The 13,717-nt window shown below is 37.6% G+C and overlaps 1 protein-coding gene across 3 annotated transcripts in view; it reads left to right on the top strand.

The window, feature by feature from the left end:
• LOC130432761 (raftlin-like) overlaps window positions 1-13,717 on the top strand; it is an 80,671-nt gene extending 66,954 nt beyond the window's left edge. For all 3 annotated transcript variants that reach the window (XM_056762260.1, XM_056762259.1, XM_056762258.1), the window contains exons 9-10: window positions 3,376-3,451; window positions 7,556-13,717. In XM_056762260.1, the coding sequence (XP_056618238.1) occupies window positions 3,376-3,451; window positions 7,556-8,056 (577 nt within the window). In that variant the 3' untranslated portion in view covers window positions 8,057-13,717. The remainder of the gene's footprint in view (window positions 1-3,375; window positions 3,452-7,555) is intronic.

Genomic DNA, 13,717 nt, shown 5'->3' with positions numbered 1-13,717 from the left:
TCACTCGTCAATGTCTTGGGGCTGATGACCTTGTTTTCTTGGGTGGCAATGGACAAAAAATGGATGTGGTGGTATTATGATATCAGACGGTAATACGGTAGTTTACTATTTTATATTGTACTGAATAATTGCACTTACATGGCAGTCAAAAGTATTTTAAATTGAGTTCTGTGTCGTCACAAAAAAACTGCAAAGTGATGAAAGTTATGAAAGTGAATGAAAGTTAGTAAAACATCTTACACAAGAGATGTAAATACATTGTTAGCAGTAAAATATTCCATTAGTTTCTGGAAAAGTCATGTTAGTTCATTGAGTAATAATTAAATAATAATAATAGAAGTAATAATAAAATTCTGTCTTCGTTTACTCAACCTCAAGTAGTTTCAAACCCTGTATGAAGTGTCTTCGAACAAAACAATATACAAAATTGTATTGTACTGTATGGTAGTCAATGGTGCCCCAGAAATCTCAGTTGCTAACATTTTTCCAAATATCTTTCTTTGTGTTTAACGGAACAAAGAAATGTATATAGGTTTGCAACAATTTGGGGGTAATTCATGACAGATTTTTAATTTTGGGATGGACAATTACAATATTGTAAAAAACACAGAATTACCATGATACGTGCCAAAAACCAAAGGACCAGGGTTCCAAAACATGGTATTTCTATTGTATGGATAAAAAGATTATTTTGTGGGAATGATCGACTGTATTGTCGTCTCCACACATCTCATTCTTATGCATTACATGGTCCAGTACGCTTGTCTATTCATTACGTTGGCAATTGCTTAAGTTACCATTCAATTAAGTCCTTTATGATGGAGATTGTACGTGGACGCGTGTCGTCCTCTAGAAAGTGAAGATGACTAGTTTGAATTTTGGCCAGGCTGCGGACAGAGCTGTAATTTTAACCCAGCCACTCGTTAACATTTTCATAGGACTGCAGGAATCCAGTTTAGCCTCTTTGATTTTACGTAGACGCACTGGAATAAATATCCAGCTCCCAGACAAGCCAGAAAATAGGGAGTGCAGAAAACAGGCCGAATCAGACATTCGCTATTGATTGCCAGCTTATGGCAGAAATGCCAAGGCCCATTTGATGAAAGATATGTTTAGCTGAACCGTGCGACACTCTTGTGGGCTGCGAGTCTCACGTGTGAAGTTAAGGATTAGCTGAACTCGACAAGTGCCGTAACGACTCTGGGAGGAAAAAAACAGAGGGGCGAGAGAGCACTAAAGCAACAGAGAGAGAGAGAGGAATGAGGGAGTGTGTGAGTGAGACAGAATGTTTAGAAACACAGCTCTATGTCCTCTGAGGATTAAAGAGCTTGACTAAAAAAAATATCTGTATTATCCACTTCTAAAATGCTTTTGGAGAATCTGGAGAATCTCACTTTCAGAGACAGTAAGATTGTAAGGACACTTCACATCCTGGGGCTGATTTAAATAATACTTAAGATTCGAGATATCTTGTTTTTAATTAAAGATTAAATGAATTACTTAGTTTTGCACATATACCAGCACGTAACAATTAAAGACCACCTCATGTAAAAAGATTATTGCAGTATTGTGTTGTTCAAAAAATGAATATGAATTTGATATCTTTGATGATCTTTCATCTCGTATTTTTGTTATTTCGACACTTTTTTCTATTTCTATTTTCTGAAACGAAAAATGTATTTATTTTAATTACAAATTTGGCAGAAATGCAATCAATAGTTCACAGAATTGAGAATCACAACACATGGGAAGTAGACAAATAAATGTGTAAATATGTCCATATGGTATAATGGTGAAAAGGTCTAAATAAGTCTTATGCTATATTATATTAGAAAAAAAAATTCACACCATATGACACGTGTATATAAAATAAAATATATAATATAAAATGTTAAAAATCCTGTTTTTATCATGTTATCATGCTTTTTGTGTTATTAAGCTATATTTTATATATGCACACACATCTATCCTTTATACAAATTAATCTCAAATATAGTGAAAATAGTGAACTTAACTTAGCCAGAGAATAAGAACAGTAAATATTACTATATGTCAAACCATACAGATTTTTCTAAAAGAAAAACTCAAAGAAAAAGATGCATAGTTAAAGAAGCATCCATGAGAGGTACTGAACACCGAACGTTTTCATATGTATATCTACGACAAAAAAAAACACACACAACAGCTTCAATAAAGAGAGTTGTGCTTATCATTTTGAGAATTTGACAAAAGAAGGTATTTAGTTTGCCCCCTGAATGCCGCATGTTTTTCAATTACTCTCACAACAAAACAATTTAAACAGATCTCGAGGGTCTGTTTGCCTTATCCAGCATTATTAAAGCTATAAATACAAGATAAGATACTGAATAACTAATATCACTCTGGTAAGCATTGAGCGACCTCCACACAAAGGGGGATCATTTTGTTTAAACATTATCTTCTATTGATTCAAGCTGGTCAGGTTATAAACTGGTCAAAACTAAAACACATGCTGGGACAAATAGATATGTATACATAGAAGCTGTATCTATGAGATGCTATACAGATGTCATCGTCCACATTGGAACCATCAAAGCAGTAAACACTCAAAAGCAAGTTGACAATGCATCTGCAATCATTTAAAATGTACAGCGTTTCTCTTCTAGCAAAATATTAAATTTAAAAAAATGCTACGCAGAATAATATTCCCCACTATTGACTACCAATAGCAGAAAACCATGCCTTTAATAAGTCCTGACTCAACTTCCTGTTTCTACAGGAAGGGCCATAGCAGGAAAGAAAAGTGTGTTCGTCAACCCAGTCAACATGAAATGCCATTCACAGGCCATTTACTTTTATAATGAGACACGTTGCTGTAAAAGCGAAACAGGATGTTCAAAAATAAATTTTAAGTAACACTTTGCATTGTAGGGTTTGTGAAACGTGGGTGTTTCATACCATATTTGAGCCAGGTGCTTGAAGTGGACGGGATGAAAAATAACAGGACTTGGAGATTTAATCGAACAAAAAAGTCATTACATTTTGAATAAAAACCACAAGATATTTTTTCTCTTGAAAGCATATAAAGAACATTAAAAGGCATATATTAAAGGGATAGTACATCCAAAAATGAAAAATCTCTTATCGTTTACTCACCCACAAGTTGCTTCAAACCTGTATACATTTCATTGTTCCGATGAACAAAGAGAAAGATATTTGGAAGAATGTTGGCAATTTTCAGTTCTGGTTCTGTTCTGTTGAACACAAAATAAGATATTTTGAAGAATTGAGGAAAACTAAAATTAAAAAGGCTGTTTGGATGTTTCATCATTACTGCCCAAAGTGTGATCACTTTCAACTAACCTGTTTGTTAATTCTGCAATTTCTCTTTTCCAGTGATGGAAGTTTGGCAACCAAACAAATCGTTTTCCTTCAGAGACCAATGCTGCCCCGCAAGAAGAAGGAAGCTAAGGTGCGTGACCTCATAGTCCCGCGAACACACAGTACCTAGAGTTAGTATGAAATCCCTCACAGACGTTAATATTCTACCTGGTGGCGGCCGTAAAAATATTTGAACTCTATATACAGCCGCAGTCACACGCAGAGTGATTTTACAGGGTTCAGAGCTGACATTAGGCATTTCCTTAAGACGCCACATGAAATGGAACAGAAGACAGAAGACGCTTGGATTTTCTGACGAAAACAATGCATAATTTAAACAAAGATTTAGCTCCGTTTCACTTCAAAGAAAATAAGGGCCAGTGCGTGCCTGCCTGTTTGGCATTGCCATTGTTATTTATTTATACAGCGTCTCGTTTTTGGAAGAAAGGACCGACCAAGTGAATTCACTAAAAGTGCTATGCTGAGCTTTATTCAACATTTTTGAGCAGTGTACGAAATTCAAAGCTTTGTGTATTTAACAACACTTATAAATGCACCTTTACTAAATATTAGGAGAGTTTAAATTCATTTAATTTGATGCATTCTTCGTTTAAAACGAAGTTTGTCATTACATCGCAGCTATTTGTTTTAAAAAGACAGTTTAACCCCCAAGAAATACATATTCTGTCTACTTTTATTTATTTCTCACATCGTTTGAAACCTGTACATGAATCTTTCTTCTGCGGGTCAACGAGGGCCAATTGGTTGCCGACATTGGACAAAATCATCCAGCATGACAAGACGCATGAAAACAAGGTTATCACATAAAAAAATCAAAACTTTTCTTAAATACATGCAGAAATATGACTGTTGTATTACTTGAACTTGGTTTCATTGCCGTGTTTGAGGTCTGAAAAACACAGAGCATCGTTTCTGTTATTTTTATCTGTTTCTTCAGTTTTCATTTTCTGCAAATACATGCAAAAATAAAAACAATGTTTTTGTTTGAAATTTGGGAGAAATATTTGATCATAGAATGAAACAAATAGTTCATTCAGAAAACTGAAAATGGTCTTTGAAATGGTCCTTAAATATACAGTTGAAAGAAAAAGTATGTGAACCCTTTGGGCTTACTTGGATTTCTTCATAAATTGGTCATAAAATGTGTTCTGATCTTCATCTAAGTCACAACAATAGAGAAACACAGTCTGCTTAAACTAATACCGCACAAACATTATACGTTTTCATGTTTTTATTGAACACAACATGTAAACATTCATAGTGCAGGGTGGAAAAAGTATGTGAAACCCTAGGCTAATGACTTCTCAAAGAGCTAATTGGAGCCAGGAGTCAGCCAACCTGGGGTCCAATCAATGTGATGAGATTGGATAGGTTAATTAAAGCTGGCCTGTCCAATAAAAAACACACACCAGTTTTGAGTTTGCTGTTCTGAAGAAGCGTTGTCAGATGTGAACCAAGCCTCGCACAAAAGAGCTCTCAGAAGACCTACGATCAAGAATTGTTGACTTACATAAAGCTGGAAAGGGCTACAAAAGTATATCTAAAAGCCTTGATGTCCATGTGTCCACGGTAAGACAGATTGTCTACAAATGGAGAAAGTTCAGCACTGTTGCTTCACTCCCTAGGCGTGGTCGTCCTGTAAAGATGACTGCAAGAGCGCAGAATGCTCAATGAGGTGAAGAAGAATCCTAGAGTGTCAGCTAAACACTTACAGAAATCTCTGGCACATGCTAACATTTTTGTTGACAAATCTACAATAAGGAAAACATTAAACAAGAATGGACTTCATGCGAGGACACCACGGAGGAAGCCACTGCTGTCCAAAAAAAACATTGCAGTACGTTTGAAGTTTGCAAAAGAGCACCTGGATGTTCCACAGCACTACTGGCAAAACATTCTGTGGACAGATGAAACCAAGAGGATGGACAATGCAACAGGACAACGACCTAAAGCATAGAAGTAAATCAACAACAGAATGGCTTCAACAGAAGAAAATACGCCTTCTGGAGTGGCCCAGTCAGAGTCCTGACCTCAACCAGACATCCCAAGAATATTGCTGAAGTGAAACACTTTTGTAAAGAGGAATGGTCCAAAATTTCTCCTGACCGTTGTGCAGGTCTGATCTGCAACTATAGGAAACGTTTGGTTGAGGTTATTGCTGCCAAAGGAGGGTCAACCAGTTATTAAACCCAAAGGTTCACATGCTTTTTCCACCCTGCACTATGAATGTTTACATGTTGTGTTCAATAAAAACATGAAAACGTATAATGTTTGTGCGGTATTAGTTTAAGCAGACTGTGTTTCTCTATTGTTGTGACTTAGATGAAGATCAGAACACATTTTATGACCAATTTATGAAGAAATCCAAGTAAGCCCAAAGGGTTCACATACTTTTTCTTTCAACTGTATATATTTTGCGTGAAATGCCTTAAAGGAATAGTTCATACAAAAACTCAAATTTGCCGTTTATTTATTCACCCTCAGGCCATCCTAGATGTAGGTGACATTTTTTTCTTGAGTAGAACCATAAAGAAGATTGTTTGGGAAATCCGCAGCCCTCTCTGTTTCATATAATGGGAGTATATGGGGTCCACCTGTCTAAGAGTTCCTAAAGCACATAATTTAAAAAAGCGGCTCCTGGCGACATGTTGACGTCGCTCGATATTTTCATGAATTTGAAGGTCATTTTTAATAATATTAGCCATACTGTACAGCCTCAACACACCCTTTCTGCAGGTGGCGCTAAACGTACCAGACACTGGTATGCCATCCGCCACCAAATACTACAAGAAGAAGATTGCGATTGTGTTCAGAGGCTGCACATTATGGCTAATATTATTAAAAATGACGTTCAGCTTTAAGAAAATATCAAATGATTTGCTTCACGAAACGTCAACATTTCGCATGGAGGCCCTTTTTTTAATTATGTGCTTTAGGAACTCTTAGTCAGGTGGACCCCATAGACTCCCATTATAAGAAGCAGAGAGGGCTGAGGATTTACCAAACAATCCTCTTTATGGTACTACTCAAGAAAAAATGTCACCTACATCTCGGATGGCCTGAGGGTGAGTAAATAAATGGCAAATTGGAGTTTTGGGCTGAACTATCCCATAACTTAAAAACTTTAGACTTGTGATGCCTGTGAAATGCAACATTGGCAGATGCTTCCATCCATCAAGAGTTTACATGTTCTCTGTAAATATTTCTCTGCTTGTCTGTATTCTGTTTACGACATGATCCAAATGTTTTTAATACAGCTCTTCTGAATTCAGGGCTTAAAGATGTGAGAAGCAGGGGTGAATGGTTCTGGTTTTTGAGGATTTCTTAAAATAGCACACTTTTGCAGTGCTCTCTCCAGATTTTATTGACAGGGGTGATCCGCGAGGGGCGCAGGCTCAGTCAAGGGTGACTTGACCAAACACAGCTGCCAAGCTGACCAGTCGGTCAATAACTTGACAGCCAGCGCTCTAAATGAATGATCCTCCTAAGGAAACTGTTTACATGACAATCTGAGAGGCTGTTTACACAAGACCGTTTTTAACTGAATAGGCAAAAACATGAATGCGTTTTGGCTGTCCGTTTACATGGAAGCGGCACTTTAGGGGACTTTTTGAAAGCACTGCCTTTTTGTAAACTGCAAAATGGAAACAATGACGTTACACACATGCATATTACATGCTCAGTCAGGAGTATAGCCAAAACAATAAGGTGGCTTTCCGTACCGTGAGCTCTCGCTGCTCGACTATGTTTTAACGTTTCCCCAGCAAAATGTGGATTTGCTACACCAATTAGACCAGCGGAGACACACTATTTACATTCGGCAGACTTTAAACACCAGTGCGGTTGGAAAGCAAACACGTCGACCAATGGTATTAAAAAGCACTTTTGGCTTATTAATCTGCATGTGTATGTGCCAAGGCACATCCTGTTTCTTTACACAACAACATCGCCATCCACTGGCCTGGCATGCATACTACAGCGTTGTTATCCGTTTTCCTGGATCCGTGTATATACAGACCGTTTTGATAACACTGTCATCCGTATGTGAAATTTCTCAAAAACGCAGTCGTTGTTAGTCGGTTCTAGATCATCATTATGAAATATTCATGTGTATTTAACATGTCCTGTCTAATTATTTCTCCTTATAAACCTCCGTTAACATATTTCGTTTCAGAAAGTCATCTTTAAAGCACGGAACAAGTGCAACAAGAACTCCGTCAAAGACGCACCAAAGGACAAGAAGAAGAAAGAGTGCACGTTCGCCGTAGAGAAGCTGTGTGATCAAAAGATCAGTGACGGAGCGGAGAAGATCACCGAGGAGAGAAACGTGAGCGACAATGAAGGACAGAAAGAGCAAAATAATGAGGCTGATACTGAAGTGGAAAGAGGAGAGGAAAAGACGCAGGAACTCTATGAGACAGAGGAAGAGACAGCTACAGGAAGTGAGGTGGGGGAAAAACAGGAAGTGCTGTGCGGTAATAAAGAGAGAAAAGGAAATCCCCAAAACGAAAATCAGCATGAGGTAGAAGTAAAAACACAGGTGGAGATGAGCCACGAAGCCTCACCTGCAGACCAGCAGACAGCACATCGGTGCAATGAGGTGGACAAACAGGCAGACGGCTCAGTGGAAGAACCGTCACCCGCACATGACGACATCTCAGCCAATCAGGATTGAAGATGCTCTCCAACTCCCGTGACCAAGAGATGTAGACCTTTATGAATGTTCAAAATAAACATCCTTAAAACAAGACACATTTACGAGATATACAGCACAATATCTTGAAGTTCTCTCACTCAAAATCAATTTCTTGATCGTCATACCACAGACGAGTAATATGAAGTACAGTTCTTTAAATCCAATGAATGTTGTCTTGTATTAAGAATGTTTAAACACTTGAAAATAAAGACAATACAGACTAATACAATGATTTACAAATCCAGATGGCTGCAGACACCTCACCTGACATTGCGACCTCTTGTAACCAATGCGGCTGGCGAGATTTCATCCCCTCTGACCGAGATCTTTAAACGAGCGATAGGAAAAGAGGAGAAATGGGATGAGATTGTTATCAGTAAATGCACTGGATGGGAAAACCACATTAATATTTACCTTGTGAGCCCAGAGGGCCGATAGCCTTCTAAAAGACTTCATCTCTACTGAAGACGACAGGCGTGCGCGGAGCAGACGGTTACTGTTGCGAGAGGCAATCGACTGTGATGTAAGGTGCACACGTGTGTGTATATTTTTGTTTTGATGTTTGTATGAATATTTCACAGTTTAAACAAAACTGTTGTCAATGTAACGGAAGAGCAATGTTAGGGAAATATCTGATAAAGTTTCCTTACAGCTGAAATCTGTAACTTTTAAAACATTTGTTTCATACATCCAACTTCAGTTTACATCACGAACTGCGTTGGTTCAAATTTGCTTTACAATTTTTTTTCTTTAACCCAAAAAAATCTGATTGCAGCTTTAATCGTGCCGTCGGACAACTTTTTGTTTGTTGAATCCCATCATTCTATAATCTCATCCCCCACTATTTTAAAAGCATAGCTTAAAAATTCAAGTTCAGTCATCATTTACACGCCAATGTACCTTTCCAAAAAACGTTAATCTTTCATTATTTGTTGCAAAGGAAAAGAGATTAAATACTATCATTCAAGTAGTCTACGCTATTTGTCAGGTATATTCTAAGCCTCCAAAACCTACTGAACTACAACTGTAGGCAACATTTCCACAATAGGCTGCATCCTAAAATGTCTTTTTTTAAACCTTTGTGTGTAGAAGTCTATGTAAAAGCCAAAGTCTGCTAAAGCTCCTTGTGAGGAAAAGGCGGGAGGTTAAGTTGTTATTTTCCACCCCACAGCTCTCGAATCTCATTCATACATTCAAAAATGGTGTGTTGGGACATGTCACGCACGATTTGAAATTAATTTAGGAGGTTTTTGGAAGTGGTGGGATTTAGTTTTTTACATTGTGACAGTCTGCCATAGCGCTCAAACGAACCCTTTTTAATATCTTTCTCAAAATAAAAGTCACACAGGTGACCAGGGTCACAAAACCAGTCATACGTAGCCCTTATTTGTAGCAATAGCCAACAATACATTGTATCGATTTATCTTGTATTCCAAAATCATTAGGATATTAAGTTAAGATCATGTTCCATAAAGATATTTAGTACATTTATGTGAGTGGGGCAACAAAAATGGCCAGAAAAAAGACGTCTACAAACTTCCATTGCCGCTGCACGCTCTTTGGGAAGTAACAATACATGGTTGGTATCAAAGTGAGATAGAGAGCGTTAAAAACAAACCTGTTTCTTCTTACCAACGGCCTGCTACAGCGTCTCTGATGGACAACTTTAAAGATGATTTTCTCAATATTTCGATTTTCTGGGCCATACATTGTCCTATCATAACAAACTATACATCATTTACAAAGCCTATTCATTTACCTTCCAGATGATGTATATATCTACATTTCATAAAATTGACCCTAATGACTGGTTTTGTGGTCCAGGCTCACAAATCTCTAGACCCCAAATGTGCAGAGATTGACTTGGGAAAATGATGGGCATATTCTTTTTCTTTTCCTTATTATACTTAGCAGGTGTTTACACAAGTGGCGTTCACGCATCACAAGCAGCTACACATAGGAATTGAATAAAAGACATTTCATCACATCAACTTCATGAGAGCAAAACCACATCGTCGTCATTTCATGCACCGACGTCATTTTTCTTATTTGTGTAAAAGTGTAAACGGCCACTTGGATAATGCAGACAGAAGGGTGTAATATAGAGGGGTTATTGGAATATGATTTAATCGCCATGATGATCTGGGATGTTAAAATGAACAACAGAAAATGAGCACAGTCGCATTGACAGGGTGATGTAGTTAAGCTTTTTCTCTAAAGCTTTTATAAATGAAACCAATAGTATTTCAGCCTTTAATCCTGGAATGAGTTCCAGTAATCCAGCTGAATCACAACTATGATCTCAGACGGAATGTTTTATCCTAACGGAGTCATGGTTTAGATCGGTTTTAGCGAAGTCTATGTTGTATTAAAAAATAAGATGAATGTCATTGCGTTAGATAATAAAATATCGAACCAAGTGGCAGATAGATTTTACGAAAACACATGTTTAAATGTGTTTTAATATTTCTAGACACCTTCTGTTTGTTAAATTCCACTAAAATTACCAACGGATTTGGAGCCAAATCTCTAAAAGTGGTGAAGAAGTGTTCTGAATAAAGATCTTTAAGCTTCATTTATTAGAAAGTGCCATTTAGTCATTTAGTTATTTTTACACCACAATTTGAAATCCTTTTGGAGTCCATTGTATACCTTACGTGAACTGTAAATGTGTTTTCCAGTAAGTCAACGTGTTGCGCTGGTGTCTGCCTGTATTTATAATGTGAGTTTGCAGCGTCAGGGGTTTTCCAGCATGTGGTCTTCTGGAAGGGCACACAGGCGGTTCACAGGGGGCCTGCATTAGCTCTAATGGCCGGAGGGGTCACATTTAAAATCATAATAGCTTTTCCACTCACCCCTCCTGCTGGGAAATCCGTCTCCAGCGCTTGCTCTCCTCGCAGAGGGTCACGCCTTCCGACTTCCCAATAAAAGATGCTGTTTCCAATCTGTCAGCAGATGCTTTGATGAAAATTCACTTTGCACTTTCCGAGTATGTTTCCTGGCGTGTCTCTCTGTGTTCTCCTCCCAGCACTTTCAAACACGTCGTCATTATAATCGTGTTTTGTCACAGTGTTGTTTGTGAAACGGTGGATGAGGGGGGGATTGCCTGTTTGATTGTTTGACGACGATGACTGAACCAGAGGAAAAAAAAGATTCTCAAACGTTACTTGTTGATTATCACTGACAGATATGTGCCATATTGCAATATTCCTACTAGCAGATACTGTAGTGTAGGCATATGATAAGCATGGCTTTTTCTGTTATCCATTGAGGTATCTGGCTGTGTTTGCAATAGTATTGTAGTACTGCGTACTGCACTTTGAATGTTGTATGCCCCCTATTCCTTTTTAATAACATTACAGTTCAGAATGAATCAGTACAATTTCCCAAAGGTAAAAAGGTTTGGATACAATTCAGAGTGCTTCAGATGCCTTAACCACGGAAAAAAAAATGCCTTTTAGAATTACGTCAAGAAATTGCAGAGCGAATGACAAACAAGGAAGGTCAAGTCAAGCGCATTGCATTGTAATGCGCATTGCAATGTGGTGTGTTCCGTTTGCACATTTCGGCAGGGCTGTAAAGTACATATATGTCGCATATTAAATTGTGTAGCACGTGTACGATACCGTTTGGCAGGTGCATTAGACAGACCCGCTTGTTTGTGTGAAGTGCATTTGTCGGTGTGAGGTGAACTAATGGCGCACCATTATTTATTTTCATTTTCATTTAGTTTTTGCAATTAAAACTTGTTTTCCGGCTGCATCTTTGGAATGTGGGAAAACACATGCTTGTTCTGCGTATCTATGATTGAATAAGTTGTAATCTTAAACATGTTACAAGCGTAACACTCGTGGATTTGTCTGTATTTTACGATACGAGGACATTACACATGAAATTGTTGATCTAAGTTTTTTCTAGAAGCATTTCACTGTTTCACTTCATTGAAACACAATGAAGCTCAAGCGGTTTCGCAATGACCTGTCAAAATAAAAGTCTGCTTAATTTGAACCAGGTGATAAAATAATGGCCTTGTGGTAAATGCTACAGTATAATTAAATATTTACTATAGTAAGGGTCAAATATACTATGGTACACAAGAATTTTACTGCAGTTTACTGTAGCAAATACTGTAGTTTACTACATATTTTATGGACAAATGTATTTACTGTATAGTAAAGGATCAAAAATACAAAACTAAAAAGGAAAAAACTAAAAAATACTATGGCCCTAATGTATCCATTTGTATAACTTTAATGTCCTTTTCAGTTAACTGTCTATCTATGTGATGACCTGCACTTGTGCTGTAACTGTGTGGCCTGTGCTACAAAACATTAAACCTCTGTAGCAAAGAAGTTAACATACAACCCTGACATTATGCTAAATTTGGTCGATTAAATCTTAGTTTCATGCCTACAGATGCTGTCTTCAACTGGAGTCGGATATTCCATAAGTTTATTATGTATTTTTTTAGAGTTTCAAAACATAAACCAACAAGCAAAGTTGTTTTTATAGCGAGAAACTCTGAATTCTACATGATACACGAGTTGAGATGTTGTACAGGACATGTCCATTTAAAAGGACTGATTTTGAAGTTCCTTCAGTTTAACATGTTGTGTTTTAATTATTATTATTATAAATGTGTGATGTACTGAACAGCTTATGAAAACCATTCATTTTTATTTTTTTTTAAAGGCCAAATAATAAATTCCAATGAGCTACCTGTTTGGGCACTTTATCGTTATGTAAATTGACGTGACATAAACCAATTATTCATTAAGTCCACAGGAAACAGTCGTTGTTACATTATTCATAGCTTTGTTCGGTTTACACTACTTCTGTGTTATTTTCATATTTTCGAAATGTTTCATTGTCGTTATAATGCACTTCAAGGCAACAAGAATATCTGCATAATGTACAAAGTACACATACTGGTAGGATAGAAGGGTAGTATGCTATTCCAAACACAGCCATTGCCCCTCTCTCTAACTCCTGTGCAAGACTCTCCAGAGATGCAAAATATACACACCACCATTCCACGTTTATACCATTGTCACGTAGACACCGCATTTCAGCAGTTTAATAAGGCTGGCAGTGATGAACACTTGTGCAAAAAGTAACATACCTGATCTTTACCGCCCACATATACAAAAGCAGGCATGAGCTCATTGAATTTTGGGTCAGCCCGTGGGTTTGTGCGGTCACGTCCCATGGCTGTTACAGACAAACTGTTAGGAGAAAAACAAGGATGTAGAGAAGAATGAGTCTCCTGTAGTTAGTTTCTCTTATCGTATATGAAGAAATGTGCTTGTTATATAACGTACTCCATATTTGCGAGTACCCTGCACCGGCGGGGGAGATCATTCATTGTTGCTCACACCATGAACACACAGGCGTGCACCATTTCCTCTCTGTTTTCTGGCTATGCTGAAGTCATTTAAAACTGCTGAAAAGAGTGAAACACGCTGCTGAGGTCTGTGCTCGAGCATCTGAAAACATTCACCGTCTCTGCCTCCATATTTACAGGAAGATTTGAATGTCAGTCACTGTTGTGCTGTTGTCAAAACTGATCAATGTTCTTTGTTTGCTTCATAACGCCATCTGTACAATTTGTATATTATAATAAATATGATTTATATTTGA

This window comes from Triplophysa dalaica, chromosome 12, assembly GCF_015846415.1.
Source record: "Triplophysa dalaica isolate WHDGS20190420 chromosome 12, ASM1584641v1, whole genome shotgun sequence".
In the NCBI taxonomy this organism is placed as follows: domain Eukaryota; kingdom Metazoa; phylum Chordata; class Actinopteri; order Cypriniformes; family Nemacheilidae; genus Triplophysa; species Triplophysa dalaica.
The sequence above is the reverse complement of the archived record's forward strand: the minus strand, read 5'-3'. Positions and strand labels throughout refer to the sequence as shown.